The following is a 16,892-nucleotide window of genomic DNA, read 5'->3' on the forward strand; positions in this document are numbered from 1 at the left end:
ATATCACATAAAGTTTGATAATGTATGATGAACATCCTAAATTAAAAGCCTTGAATTATGAAAGAAATTAAAAGCCTTGAATTATGAAAGTAATTATGCCTAGTTTAGAAAATGATTAGTAAAACCTGTACTGTATAAAAATAGTTTTAATTGTGGGTTAGGGTGTTTTTATAATTGGACTGCATAAGAGTGAGGGTTGACAGGTATTTATAAATGATGTGTTTTTTAACATATATTTTCTTTTTGTCTTTTAATAGGTCTGTGACAGATCCTCGGGATGGTAGAAGAGTGGCCCTCAAGAAGATGCCAAATGTTTTCCAAAATGTTATCTCCTCAAAGAGAGTCTACAGAGAACTTAAGATGTTATTCTTCTTTAAACATGATAATGTAAGCTTTTTTTTTACATTTTTCCGAGTTTGTGTATGTGGTGAATAAAGTTGGCTTGCCACAACAAATTAAAATATGAAGTAAACAATAGGACTAGCTGTCTTAAATTTGTTTTTGACAATTAAAATGTGTTAATTCTTTGATTAAAGAGCTTATTATGCGCTGTCCCCTGATTAACCCTAATTATTTTTCTAAACAATGAAAGATGGTCATAGTATAATTTACCACCAGTGTGGGCTAATATTGCATGCTTACTAATTGCATATTATGTTGTGATGTACTTTGGACTTCTAAATTGCCACTGTCATCTTGTAGGGAATAACCACAAGTTTCCCTGATGATGTTTTTCCACCTTATCTACACAATTACTACTATAATTATTATAGTTATAATATAATGGCATAACATTTTTATTGTTACATGTTTATGTCTTGTCATGATGTATTTCTGTGAGGATCCCTAATGATCAGCTTCGGCTGGATGGACCACCCTCGTAAAATATTGTTGAAATAAAAAATAAAAAAAAACTAGTAATTTATTGTAAATTTGTTATTTAAAAAGTGTTACATTTTTAAAATCATTTCTACCATTTTAATAATGCACTGTGTATTGTTGCTTTTTTTATTGTAATACATTACTATAGTAATATTACTATAGTTTAATAACATTACATTTTTATAATTTTGAGTAAAAATAATTTTTGTTACAAATTCCTCCATGCTTCTGAAAGTGCGTTCACACATTCACCTACTAGGAATTAAGATGACAGTAATTACTAAATTTTGATTCAGTGTTATCATTCCTGAAAACGACAAATTGGTCATGTTTCCATAGTGATGAAGGTGGTTACAATTTGCACAAAGCATCATAATTGGTTAGACAGTGTGCCATAAGTTTGCTGTTTAATCTGCTTGACTTGGCACATCTCATGAATAATTCATGTTTTATACTGTTTAGTATTATTGGAAAGTGTTCTGTATTATTATGGTCTCTTGTAATTTGTATGTATACATTTTTGTGTCTTACTTAATTGAAATTCTCTTAAGATTGTGTGTATGTATGGCAACTATAACTTAAAGTTTAAATAAAATTATATGAAAAATTTGCTTAAACTACAACTTCACAACATTAATGACATTATTAAAGATGTATTGTCCCCCAAAAACATGAAAAATGAAGATTAATTAAATCAGACTTTGAATTGAATTAAAAAAACAGCTTTATTCGGGGTAGCCCAAAAAGCTTATAAATATTATAAATTAGCAAAATATTATATTAAAATATTGAAATAAATTAATACAATATAAAGTACAGCTTCTATAATAATAATAGTATTTCTTCAGCTGGTAGTGGTTTCCTCATAATTTGAAGAAAAATTGTTAATTCTTTTTCTTCTTTTTTTTCTTATTTCTTTTTTGTGTCAGATTTAAATCATCTAGTCACGCTTTAGTGGTTAATTCTTTTTTATCCATGAATAATATGGAATCCATAATCTCTTCCCATTATCTTGCCATTTTAAGTTTATCAAAATATCAATATTGGATTTAAAGCTTCCTGAGGTCGCCTAATTTATTAGTTTAGATTGGGAATCAATTATGGTACTTTGTACTTTTTCTTATTTTGTTGAAAACAATTGTTTTTGAATTTGGTATTGTTATTCTTTGTTAGTCAGGTTGTTCTTTGTTAGTTTGCTGAGTTCAGACTCTTCTTTTGTTTCCAATTATTCATGCTGAGGAACATTTTTTAAAGGTCTAGTGACCTGAGAGGTTGAAGGTAAGGTCCAAAGGTCATGGCTTAATCCATTTTTTATGTAGGGAAAATCTAAGATTCTATTGTTTTAGGCTAAATCATTGCAAAAACTATAACCATGAAAAGTGATAATACGCTCCATTTTCAGGTGTTGTAGACTAGCATGAAACCTGACTGTCTACATGATAACGTTTCCATACAATAAATATATGTGGCACCATTTTTATGAGAATTTAATATTTAATTATTTTTTAACCAGATTTAGCTTTTTTGTACTGTCAAGTTTGGGTATATTTAGACTTAACACCTTTTTGTAATATTTTTTATTATAAGCATGAAACTAAATTTACATTTACAAGGCTTCTGATTAATCATTAATTTGAATATTAACTTAAACCTTGGCTACTGTGTAATTACTTCAGAAGTTTATTAAGTAAATTCAATTAAAAACCTTTAAAAAATATATATTAAAACAATTAGAAAACATAGTTATTATTTTTTTGTTCATTTAATATATTATTAATATAATTCATAAATATTCCCTGTAGAAAGGAAATAAAAAAAACACTCAAATATAAATTGTAGATTTTGAATAAAAACAAGGCTACAGTATTGTGTAGCTTAAGTCTAATATGCATCTGTACTACAGTACTTGACAAAGTCTCATTCAATTTGCATAAGTAAGTGTTATATTCTGCTTTCATTGGCTCCTAATTACCTGAGCTAGGTAAAACCATTTACAGAATTACTGGTTGCCTTACTGGCAAGGTTCAGGTCTAACATAGCCTGCAGGCACAGTGATGGCAGTAGATTACTATTGCTTTGCTGCTGATGTAGACAACAGCCTGTTTTGTGGCCTACTATATTCCTACCGCCTGCTGTTGCAGTTTATTTCTCATGGTTTAATTTTTTCATTATACAGTTAGCTATTGTGGGCCTAATTTCTTGAGTTTTTTATTTTTTTAATATCAATTATCGCTGTCATTTTGTTGTCTGCTATCTTACATTACATCTATTATACAGTACCATTATTTTTTACAGACATTTTGAATCGTAATTTCTATCATCATCTTAACAATATTTACTACTTGCATAATCGCATGTTTTTTTGCCGAGTTGACAACAAATGTTGTTGCGATACTGTTTACTGTACTGTGCAGCAATAACAACCTTTTTGTTAATGATATTTGATACCAAAACAAAAAATTCTTTCTTTCTTCAAAAAATAATCTTTGTAATTTTATCAGGTGAAAAAGTACAGACTGAAAATGTAGTAAGTATTAACTGTAATTTTCAGATTCTAGACTTGTTTTTCTTACGTTTATCATTACCTGCATTATCAATTTCTCATCTTGAAATATTAAACTTTTCTTATGACCTATCTACTTCTGATTTTATGTAAAAATACTAGAAAAACAGGAATCAATCATCGTTGGTTTTGTTTCTATGGCAACAACAATTTCATTTTTCTTTTGATTTCTGATTCAAAATAAAAGAAAATAAAAAATGTGTATCACAATTTAGGTAATCTATTGTATAACAAAAATTGAATTTGTTAAACATCGTAAATTACCTTAATGGCTTCTGTACTAGAAATATTGGAAGCAGAAACCATTCATTTAAAACATTTTTAAACATATTGCTGAAAAAATAAATGAGTTAGGTTAAATTGTTTACCACCAGTGTTTTTTTGCAGAATAACTTAAAATCATGTTTTATCATTGTATAGTCAATTTTTTAAAGGTTAAAACCTGTTATTTTAAAGTTCCATTTTTACTAACAGTTCAAAAAATGGAATTTATTCAATCCTATATAATTTTCTCAAGCCTCTACTCATTTTTAATATAAGTTGAGTTTTCATTATAATTGACATTTTAAGCAGTACTATAGGCTTCATAACTGTATGAGGCTGTGGGCAACATCGTCGGTCTCCTCTTGGCACATGCCTTCTAATGTAAATAGGAGACTCATAGTATGCGTCTAATAAGGGCTTGATCACGGAGGTATGCCTTCATTCAGATCGTGTGCGGCGTACAACTCCATAGGTCTGAACCAGGAAAAGATTAGTGGAAGCCACCTCTTGTGAACGACGCTTATGATACGAAAGTCATGCATCAACGATACGAAAGTCATGCATCAATGATTTTGACCTCTAACAAATCAAATTTACTCCTGTATACCAGATGTTCGCCCAAATCAGTGACACTTCAGTTTCAAACGAAAGCGTCTTTTAAGCAAATTTGAACACTTTGCTGTTACGATGCTAATTATATATGACATTTCTTTGCGATACGAAAACATAACTCCATGGATCTGAACATAACAGAAACACAAACTATATCATTATTCATTAAATACTTTATTAATGCAGACATATTGATTATTTAATTTAATTTATTGTTCTTTCAGGTACTACAAGCTTTAGATATCCTTCAACCACCTCCAGTTGACTTCTTTGAGGAAATGTATCCTTTTTGTACAAATGTTTTCTTTGACTTGCTAATACCTGATTCACACAGTACACAAACATCTTACAAAACGTAACAACATTGTAATACCCGATTCACACAGTGCACAAACATCTTACAAAACATAACAATATTTTAATAAATTGTTGCGTTACCTTCGTATAAATATGTGAAAGCATATCTGTGTGTATGGTGTCTGTAATATGCTTTATAATGAGTTTTTTTACGCTGTAAAGTACTGTATACTGTACACAGTGACAAATTATTGTGTGAAATCGCTGTAACTCAGTGAGATTATCTTAGGAGATATACATACATGTAATCATTTGTTACATTTTGTGTTGTAGTAATCAGGTGTAACTGTACTGTAAGTTGTTTCTGAATTACTGTAGGTAAAAAACTCTTCAAAAGAAATCGTAGAGAATCTGTATGTACAGTAAAATGCGCATAGAAACAATTTTTTACTGCTTCTTTGTTTAAAGATGCGATTCTCATTGTGTTTAGATAGGATGAAAACATTTATTGTTGGTCTGTCTTGTGTACACAAAGGCATATCCAGAGAAGATTCTATGGCTACAGCAGTTCTAACAACATTGTAGTTTAATACAATGATAATCATTACTGAGTTCTACTAATATTAATATAAAATCATCACAAGTTTGGATGCTTTAAATAGTAATTACTTATTAATAAAATACTCTTTGTGCTTCAAATCAATATAATAACTAACATCATTCATTCTTAAACTCTGTCTAAACCATTAAGCTATATGACAAAAAAATGTGATATGCCCATACATTGACATGATGATGTCATATCACTACCATATTTGGAAATTTCACTATCTACCATATTTGGCACATCAAACTAGTTTGATAGTGTAAGACAGATATGTTGCATTGCAGCTACAGTACCATACTAGTTAATTTGCTTTTCATTTGACTAGATAAATTCAGTATTGTTGATTGATTTTCAGTAAAGTGTATTGACTGTCTACACACTTGTTTCTACACTTATTAATCTATTTAGATTATTGACTATTGAAATTAAATTTAAGCGCATATATTTTGAATAAATTATTGGTTATGGTGACATCTCTAAATTTACACACAAAAAAGAATACACCTCTTTCCGAACAGAGTTTAAATGTTTAGTTTGTTACCTTCTTTCCATAAAACCATAACACAAACATTAACTGCGTTTAATTTTCAGTATTTTTAATAAAAAGAGACACTATTCTTGGTTGAGTTATATAATTATTGATATAATATAATAATTTCAGATTTTTTCTACAAAATGTTCATTAAATCAAAATAAGAATTATATATTTAATTTTTACAAGCAGCAGTATCATTTAAAAGATTGAATGGCTTTTTAATGTAAGACTAAGAGCGTTGGGTAGTAGATTTGCTAACAGTTAAGTAAATACCGCTACTACTGTGAACATGCATTGACACATATCTAATTATTGTACACTATTCACATTCACAGAATTGAAAACATCTCATGTTATGGAGAACTCCTAATGCTGCGTACTACATAGAAATAATGAAAAAACCAACATAACCGATATTTATCTCAGAATTACCCAAAAAAAAGAGTATATTTCGTGCCTAGATTATCTAGATAAACCAACAATAGCCTGTGCTCTCCAGAGGGAGGACTTGGATACAAAAAGTTCCTAGAGCACCCATTTTCGTATCTCCCTCTGGAGAGCATGTGATATTGTCAATTTATCCAGGTTAAGTGGCACTCATAGACTACTAACACCACTATTTGTTTGTGAACTGTTTTTTTCTCAAAATCATTTTTTTATATTTTTTATCAAAATTGTATTTTAAAAAAATGTATAATTTACCTAAGGAGAATTAAAAAGTCCGGCTTCAAGATAAATTTCAGTCTGAAGGTTTCAGATAATATCATGTAAACTAACTGTACAGTATATTTTTAATTGCTTTGGAGTAAAACATTGCATAACATTAATATACAATTTCAAGGTAGCTAATGGATTCTTTCAGCATATATTTGTTGGTTTTTTTTTATAGAAAATAATTAAGAAATTCAATAACATTGATATAATATTCAATTTTTAAAATCCCATTTCTTCTAGAGAATTATGTTCATAATCACATCATAACATTGACTGTACTTCATTATTTTTTGAATACTGAGTGGTATTTCTAAAAAAAAAATATCATTTCATTTAATCTACAAACTACTACACTGTATGTAGGCTTCACTAAGTTTCAATTGGTTAGAAAAAGATTTATAAAGCTTTGAAATTTAAAGATATAACTTGCATAGCAATTTCAGTTTTGAATTATTTTTTAAACCCATCACAAATCTTTAACCTTTTGTACTGACATTTGAAAAAAAGAAATAGGTCTAGTTAACGCTATAGGTTGAACAGACCCTTTGACTTGTAAGCTGTTGTATGCTTACAAATAAAATATCTTGGTTGTACATGGTTGACTCTGGTAGATTATTCATCTCAAATAGTTGAAAGGGTTCAACAGATTGGCCTAGAATTCAATTCTTCGTTTTATAAATAAGTATTTTAATATAAATTGATTGAAGATTTTTGCAAGTTTTCTTTAAAATATTTACATTAATAATTGAACTTTTTACAATTATTATTTAGTCTATTTCGTGCCTAGCTTACTTGGATAAACCAATATTACCCTATTCTCTCTGAGAAGAGAGCTACAACTCGATTGTATTAAATTTTATTAAACACCCCTTTCAGATACAATACATTATTTTTGCAACATAATTCAACCAATTTAAAATTGAAAAGGAAATAATGATCTCGCCACAATATGAAGTATTCTCTTTTATTATCATTAAACATAAAATATTTTCTATAGAGGAACACATTACTTAACCTCAGAAGTCTAAAGAATAAAGAAACAAGATCATGATCATAATAATGATTAAATAATGAAATTAAATATTCCTAATTTTTCAGATACAATACATTATTTTTGCAACCTAATTCAACCAATTTAAAATTGAAAAGGAAATAATGATCTCGCCACAATATGAAGTATTCTCTTTTATTATCATTAAACATAAAATATTTTCTATAGAGGAACACATTACTTAACCTCAGAAGTCTAAAGAATAAAGAAACAAGATCATGATCATAATAATGATTAAATAATGAAATTAAATATTCCTAATTTTTCAGATACAATACATTATTTTTGCAACCTAATTCAACCAATTTAAAATTGAAAAGGAAATAATGATCTCGCCACAATATGAAGTATTCTCTTTTATTATCATTAAACATAAAATATTTTCTATAGAGGAACACATTACTTAACCTCAGAAGTCTAAAGAATAAAGAAACAAGATCATGATCATAATAATGATTAAATAATGAAATTAAATATTCCTAATTGTATTGTAATTGCCCTTTGCTGGATTAATGAATGCACCACAAAATGTGCTTTCAAATTAAACACAAATATTTCAACATTAAAATTGATTAGTTTAGCTTATCTTGATTTATGCTTGTTATCAGAATATTAAGTATGACATTTTACTATGTTGCCATAACTGAATAATAAGGGCTTCTTGTTATAAGATGCCTTAAGTGCATTGTTATCCATATCCCTGTTTTTAAGTTCTTTATTCAGCAATATATTATTGTATATTGTGATACTGTACTGGAATAGACCAAGTAGTAGGAGTATAGTAGTCTAAATTATATATGCTGTAGTTGTTTGTAGAATTTTACTATGACATTTTACTACTGTATGTTGCCATAGCTTCTTGCTATATGAATGAAAGAGTCCATGCCTTAATTGAAAGAAGACGGATTTAAGGTGGAAGTAAAGGTGAACACACTTCCAGCTTTGAAGGAAATATTAAGTGCATTGCTATCCATATCCCTGTTTTTTATCTGTATCCCAGTTCTTTATTCAGCATATATTGTCATACTGTACTGGAATAGACCAAATATAGTAGTGTAAATTACTTAATAAAGGTAGTTGTTTGTAGAATTATAAGTTCTTATGCTCCGTCTACACTATCAAACTTTATGTGACAACAAAATGTGATATGCCCATATATGGACATGATGATGTCATATTACTACCATATTTCGGCATCATATCACTGTCATCTTTGGGCACATCATACTTTTTTTGTAAGACATAGTTTGATAGTGTAGACAGAGCTTTATATGAAGACATAGTTTGATAGTGTAGACAGAGCTTTATATGAAGACATAGTTTGATAGTGTAGACAGAGCTTTATATGAAGACATAGTTTGATAGTGTAGACAGAGCTTTGTTTGAAGACATACAGTACTATATTCATAGGACTGTTTCTAACAACATCTTATATTATCATTAGTCTGTAATTATAGTTTTATAGTTAATGGATAGACATACTAGTCTAGTATAAACTACAGTATCATACTATGCAGGCAAATACAGGTCATTGACATAATAGCAATTGCATTGCACTTCATCCAATGACTACTAGTCGATGATCTACGATGACTAAAGACATTTTTTTTTTTGCCTTCTTTACCTTTTAAAGAATTAAGTTATAAAATTCTGACGGAATTCAGAGGTATTAGACAACTTGATTCTTTACTTGGAAATAAATTCTTAAAGAGGGTAATTCAGAGATATTTGCATTTACAGTGCATTTGGGAGGAGCGGTATTCTGTTGGGTAGGAACGATCTTTAAGCCATACTAGGACTCGGTTATAAAGAGGCTTCTTATCAGAAATATTTGTAAAAATTAACCTGGATAAGTAAGACTAAATGGAATAAAGAATGATTGACCGGAACATTGGTTGAAACTGAATGGAAAGTATGCCTGACCGGAACATAGTCTGACTGACCCTAATGAAAATAACTATACTGCATTCATGATCATTAATTAATATGTGTTCATACACATGTTTGTAGTTCAACTTCTTAGCTGACAATGCATTGCTATGAGAATTAAAAAACCTACCTCTCCCGGTCCTTAGGCTCTGTATCAAACTTAATGTGACAAAAAAATGTGTGCCCATATATGGACATGATGACGTCATATCATTACCATATTTGAGCATATCACTACCATATAGTTTTTGATAGTGTAGACAATGCTTAAGGCTTAGAAAAAAAACAGATTTTGATGACCTAGCATGTATATCTGTGTCTTAACCCTAACCCATAATGACAAATTAAGGTCATTGACACTCAATCATGCTGTACACATCATGTTCATACATAAGTAAAATCAATATCTACCATGACTAAGGATATACTGTATTATATTTTTAGTTTGTTTAGGAAAGTTTATTTCTTATATTAAAAATTAAACCTATAAATTATAGGTTCAATTTTAAACTTTAGAATTATAGTTATAATAAATGCTTTTATAAACAATATATTTTTTAATTGACATGTTTTGTTTTTCTTTTCCCTTGTTTTTGTATAGTTTTTAAGTTGTGTTTTTTTTAATGTAATTGTATGGATGCACCATCTTCGCATGTGTACCACTGCTGATCCAAATAAATATTATTACTTCATGGGATACACTTCACAGTATACTGTTATATATGCAACATACTGATCATATTAAAATCATCAAAGAATATTATTGATATTAATAATAATACTGTGTTTAATTCAGCTGAGAGTAGCCATGTTCATATGCAATCTATATAATATTGCTGGCGAAGAATTTTGATGTATGATTTACTATACAAGTGTGGTAATTAGAGACCACAGGAGATGTTTCAAGTTCCTTAATGTTATATTATCAGATATGTAGTTACAGAACTACTCCAGAGTGACTTACATAAGATTATTGTATCACCTCAGCCACTTAGTTCAGATCATGTCAAAGTCTTCCTCTACCAAATTCTTCGAGGTTTGTTCATTTTTATTATTATAATATTTTTATTAAATTCTTAATTTTTGTTTTCAATGTTTATGCTGTAGTTCATTGTATTAACTGTTAGTTTATTGTTTTCTTTAGTAATAGTACTGTTTATATAACACAAGAATTGACAATTTTGGAACATTTTGTCATACTGTAAACAACAGAATTGTCATTATTGCTCAGTACAATTGTGTTCCAAAAATGACCCATTTATGATTTATTTACTGATTGTTTTATACCTGTTATGTACATGTTAAGATATTAATAGTACGTCTCATGTCTTTCAATACTAGTGTCTAAATTGTCGGTGGTTCCTCTAAGTATTTAACACTAGTAATAAACATACTCATGTACTCAATATGTGAAATGAGCAAAATGTGCACTGCTTGATTCTCGGGAGGTTATTGCAGATAGTATGATTTATTTTATAATGATAAATTGACATTTGTTATTCTTATGATCATCGAAATGTTACCATTTAATTTTTTATTATTATATTAAACTATAACTATTATCTGTATGCTTTATGTTCATCTTTTCTAATTTGTTTGTATTTGTCTGAAGGGTTGTTAAATGTAAATATTTTTATTTGATTATGTTTGTGAGGCCAAAGGTAATATTTACTATTGAAATTAATTTCTAAGCTAAATTGTCTTTTTTAGGGTTGAAATATCTACACTCAGCAGGAATACTTCATCGTGACATCAAGCCTGGCAACCTTCTAGTCAATAGCAATTGTATACTTAAGGTAATTGATGTCATCTCATTAGCTCGTCCTTCTGTGGAGACATTAAGCTGGTTTTTGTTATGTGCATAATTGTACAAAATTGCATATAAAACAACTTGGTACACAATTAAAAAACTGATTATTTGTACTGTTAAAAATCGATAAATGCCAATGTCGCGTCGGTATGTAAGGTGAATTCATACAGTCGTATACACAATCCAATTTTATGCCGCTTGTGTGAACATACACTTAAAGTTTGGTAGCAAGACTAGGTTGATCCTAGAAGTTAACTGAAATTAAACTAACTAGAAGACCTTGCTGATAAAAACAAAATCCTTGGATATGTAACTTTATTCAAAACACTTTTTAAAGTTGTTTCTTTATCAGATGAATAACACCTTAGAAGTTTACCCCTACTGGGCTTTCAAGGTTTTATAATATACATTGTTATTTTGAGTGTGCACATGAGGGAATTTTACTTCACATAGGGCACTTAAAGCCCTATTTGTGTTCTTAACTGTACGCCAGGTGCCTGGAATACAATAAAACACCTTGCACTATGAGTTTGTTAAGATTAAGCCATTGTCAAAGGCATGCTCCAATGCCTGTGTGAGTGTAAAAACAACATTGTAGGCCTAAGTAACAGTCATGTATTTAAAGTTAAAATAGGAATAAGTCATATATGACTGAAATTAATTAACATTTTACGGTTAAAGGCTTGCACCAAAATTAAAAATGGCATGTAGTGTCCAGAGTATTTAGAAGGCTCTGATTATTGACAGTAATTACATTGCTGCATTTAAGCCAGAGAAAATCTTTCATTAAAGAAATTTATCTATGGGGTCGACTCTATCGCACCAAAAGTAGAGGTGCATCAATGATAATATCAATCCGCATGTGATTCTTTCTGTTATTTGTAGCATTAGTATTAGTATTATTAGAATATACTTATTTTTCACATTTGTAACTGTTTAAAATGAATGCAATAGGCCCATATATTGTTTGATTTCTTTTTACAAAACAAATCTAGTCTGTAAAACTGTAAGGTAACTTAAAATGTAAACAACTTTAATTGATACAATATAAATTAAAAATGACCTCAACCATTCAACACTAGTAATATAAAAACTATAATAAATTTATTGTAGATTTGTGACTTTGGACTGGCAAGAGTAGAAGAACTTGACCGTTCAAAGCACATGACCCAAGAAGTGGTGACCCAGTACTATCGTGCGCCTGAGATATTAACTGGCAGCAAATACTATACAAATGCTGTTGACATGTGGTCAGTCGGCTGTATATTCGCTGAACTTTTAGGTCGACGTATTCTATTTCAAGCACAAAGTCCTGTTACACAAGTAAGTCTTTCTTTCGTAACGTTTTTTTTTAAATTTGTCACCAGACTTATGGCTCATTCAGGCTTAGTTATTTACTGTAAGGGCGTGTGGCGCAGTGTGTTGGATGTTCGACTACTGATCGTGAGATCGAGGTTCAAATCCAACTCTCGCTGCATTGCTTGTATCCTTAGGCAAGATACTTTACTTACGTTTGCCTCGCTCCACCCAGGTGTATAAATGGGAACCCGGTTAGATCTAGACAGCTTTGTCAGCGCTTAGAGGTTTCACAACATTAGGCGCTATATAAATCCAGGATATTGATATTATTATTATTACTTGCTAAGTTGGCTTCATGGACCAATTATCACTGACTTTGGTGTAAACAACTTACCCGGGTAAATTTCCAAGTCTGATGATCCTCTTTATAACATATTGTACATACTTTTCAAATATCAAACAGGCTTACTGTATTACCACTAACTAAGAGTTTGTTTTCAAGATTGTTGGTTTTATAGTCATTTTTGATCTTTTTTTTTCTTCAAAATTTTTTCTATTTCTTTAATTCTATTTTGTTCATAATTGTTCGATGACAACAATAAAACAGAAATAAGTAAAAAATGGTATAATACTATTAAAATCATGGAATAATTGAGATTTTTTCAAATTGTCATATGATACTAAGAACAATGGTATACTTCAAATGCCAGCAGTTATACAACCTTTATTTTTAGAGACACTGTTTTTATAAACTTAAAAGATTAACATTATTTTCAGCTTATTCTCTGTAATATTAGCAGTATGATATCTTTGATCATCATCGGGTATCATGACAATATTAATCCACAGGCCAAAGAAAGGATAATGTATATATAATAATGTTAATAATACTTTGTATTTATAGTTAAATCTGATTATGGAGCTTCTGGGAACACCTAGCCATCAGGATCTTAGGTATGCATGTGATGGAGCTAAAACACACATTCTACAGCAACCACATAAACCAGTGAGTACCTAAGTGGCAAAAAAAAAATCATTTTAAATAAGAACCAGTAAAAATGATATTTAGCTAGTAAAATGTAGGGGTGAGTGTCTGAAAGGTATGTGGATAGTTTTCTTGGGTAGGTGCTTAGAGATATTATCGTGAACTATGATATCTGTATCGTAGATGTTATGTTGAAACTAGGCTGGGTGACAGGCCTTATGATAAGCTTACACTGTCAAACTGTGACAAAAAATGTGATATGCTCATATATGGACATAATGATGATGTCATATCACTATTATATTTTGGCACATCAGACTTTTTTTGTCAAACTAGTTTGATAGTGTAGGCAGAGCTTTAGGCTGGGTTGGCTTACCTTCCTCTGTCTAGCACAATCTTTGTAATTTATACAGTAGACCATTCTACCAAGTTCTCTCATTAGGGCCTTCATTCCAATCTAAAATAATACTCCTATATAAAACATTTTAAATCCCTTTGTTTTTTAACAATAAAAGCGTGGAGAAAATTTCTCCATGCTAAAAGTGAAATCTTTTATCAACAGAATGATAAATTTATCCTGATCATACATGTTGTATATTAAGTTATCATTGTTTATGCTTATTTCTATATTCTTAGTCATCTTTATCCGCACTGTACACACTATCCAGTCAATCAACACACGAGGCAGTTCATCTTCTTAGCAGAATGCTCGTTTTTAATCCAGTAAGTATTAATTTTAGTTTATCTGGAATTCATATGGATCAGTTACTTATCAATCTTATTCAACATTGTATATGTTAGAATGATTGTATTATGCAATGTGACATGTTTATATAATAACCATTTGTTAATACTTTAAGCTCTGTCTACACTATCAAATTGTATGCCCAAATATGGACATGATGACATTATATCACTACCATATTTGGGCATATCACTACCATATTATGGGCACATCACACTTTTTTTGTCAAACTAGTATGATAGTGTAGACATGCTTTTAAACCTGTTAACAGGTATTAGGTTATTTTGTACTACAACTCAGTTTGGTCTTTACTTGGTCATAACTATATTTGGTCATCACTATATTTGATCATCACTGTATTTGGTCATCACTGTATTTGGTCATCACTGTATTTGGTCATAACTGTATTTGGTCATCACTATATTTGGTCATCACTATATTTGGTCATCACTATATTTGGTCATCGCTATATTTGGTCATCGCTATATTTGGTCATCGCTATATTTGGTCATCGCTATATTTGGTCATCACTATATTTGGTCATTACTATTTTTGGTCACAACTATAATTTTAGAATAAAATGAAAAAGAAATGTATGGTACTTGTATGTACATATTTACTTGTCTGTTAAAAAAATAGTTAAAAAGACATATAAATAGAATGTTCTCCGTAAATAATGATTTCTCAAAAGAATTTAATTTATTGAGATATATTGCTCTCCAAAACATTGAACCCTGTTGACATTTTCTTTATTTTCTAGGATAAACGTATCTCCTGTACAGACGCTCTAGCTCACCCATACCTTGACGAAGGCCGTTTACGCTACCACACATGCATGTGCCAATGCTGCCACAACACACCAACCGGACGTGAATACGTATCCAACTTTGAACCATGCGCACCTCAACGATTCGACTCCAGCTACGAATCAAGACTTACATCTGTACGACAGGTCAAAGGTAAATAATGGAATAGCCAGGGAAGAGTAAAGTTCTGTCGACACTATCAAACTTAGCCAACAAAAAAATATGATAATCCCATACTGTATATGGACATGATGTCATATCACTACCATATTTGGGCACAACAAACTATTTTGATAGTGCAGACAGAGCACAAGATTACAGCAATCTCTGTAGTCTGAAATGGAATAACTATATTGTAGAATATTATTAATAGGACTATGTGCTTTTTGTATATTGTAACCAGCATTGTTTAACCTTTGACCTAATTATCATATCTTGGAATTAAATCAACTTTTTATTTCAATTAGATAAATATTTATTGAAATCCCAAGGTCATCAATAATATCAAAATAACAATTTAAAAGTTATTTAAACTTTGCATCTCAACACTGTAAAATAACATAAGAATTACAATGCTATTTGATTTACATTTAAAATACACCACTCTTCTGAAATTTAACCCAATGGTTACAATGACATGTTTGTTGTGTTTGTGTGGACATCCATGTGTAATTGTTTATCAGGTTTGCATTTTAACACAGCTGGATTTATAGGAAGGAAATTAGTTGATAAGTTTCATAGATAAAAACTAAATTAGTGATTGTTAACTCTCTTGTATTTAATACTGTACTTGGCTTAACAAAGGGATATTTGATTCATTTTGACCTTAAGCATTAACAATAGTATTTCTACTGGTATTCCTTTCTGCTAACAGAAAACCAAACAAAATAAGCCGAAGATAATTAGACTTATTATGACACTGACAGATTAGAACTCTTGAAATATTGGGCTGTAAAGATTGTGTAGTAATGATTCAACATTTCTATCTTTGTTTGATCATTATTAGGATCATTGAACTTTTTTTTATTATTCTACTATTTAAAGATGTATTGTCCCCCAAAAACATGAAAAATGAAAATTAATTAAATCAGACTTTGAATATGTTATTTTGTAGTTTTAATAAAGTTAATCACTTCCGTAGAAAAAAAAATGAAAAAAAAATAATATTATATTATATATAAAATTTCACCAAAAACCATTGGCTGGCAGCCAATTTGACCATTTTTTGCATTAAATTACAGTTTTTTCAAGTAAATACATTTTTTTTCGATCCAAGTTTTGGTCAAAGTGGATAATTAAATGTGGCATTAAAATGGCATATTCAACAAAAAAATTTAAAAAAAATATTTTTTCAGGGGGACAATACATCTTTAATGGTAATAAATAATTTGTCTATTTTGATATGCTTTTCTTGTATAAATAGGCAATGTTTTTTGTTTTCAAATTTCAGAATCCCTTTTAAAATTCATCACAGAGCGCCACCAAGGAAATTACATCCCCCTTTGTATTAACCCACAGTCTGCAGCATTCAAGAGCTTTGCGAGGTGAGTTTATAGTTTCAGATATAAGCATATAAGCCCACATGGGAGATAACCCCAGAAAATTACATTAATCGGAACAATAACCACCCTAGACAATAAAACAATCATAATGGACTCTACCATCGTTAGAGTTGGGTGGGGAGGACAATATTGGATGGGCTTGTTTTTACCTAGCTTTACAATAGAATTAAGATGCATTGTTACTTTCTATTATATGACTTCAATTCGTTTGAAATTTAACTTTTAATAATT

At 29.9% G+C, this 16,892-nt stretch overlaps 1 protein-coding gene across 1 annotated transcript in view; it reads left to right on the forward strand.

Moving 5' to 3' along the window:
- LOC144858983 (serine/threonine-protein kinase NLK-like) overlaps positions 1 to 16,892 on the forward strand; it is a 30,598-nt gene that overhangs the window by 9,499 nt on the left and 4,207 nt on the right. The window contains exons 2-10 of the mRNA XM_078715155.1: positions 258 to 387; positions 4,546 to 4,601; positions 10,384 to 10,490; positions 11,165 to 11,250; positions 12,378 to 12,587; positions 13,468 to 13,569; positions 14,185 to 14,271; positions 15,054 to 15,252; positions 16,550 to 16,643. Of these exons, the coding sequence (XP_078571281.1) occupies positions 258 to 387; positions 4,546 to 4,601; positions 10,384 to 10,490; positions 11,165 to 11,250; positions 12,378 to 12,587; positions 13,468 to 13,569; positions 14,185 to 14,271; positions 15,054 to 15,252; positions 16,550 to 16,643 (1,071 nt within the window). The remainder of the gene's footprint in view (positions 1 to 257; positions 388 to 4,545; positions 4,602 to 10,383; positions 10,491 to 11,164; positions 11,251 to 12,377; positions 12,588 to 13,467; positions 13,570 to 14,184; positions 14,272 to 15,053; positions 15,253 to 16,549; positions 16,644 to 16,892) is intronic.

This window comes from Antedon bifida, chromosome 2, assembly GCF_963402885.1.
Source record: "Antedon bifida chromosome 2, ecAntBifi1.1, whole genome shotgun sequence".
Lineage (NCBI taxonomy): Eukaryota > Metazoa > Echinodermata > Crinoidea > Comatulida > Antedonidae > Antedon > Antedon bifida.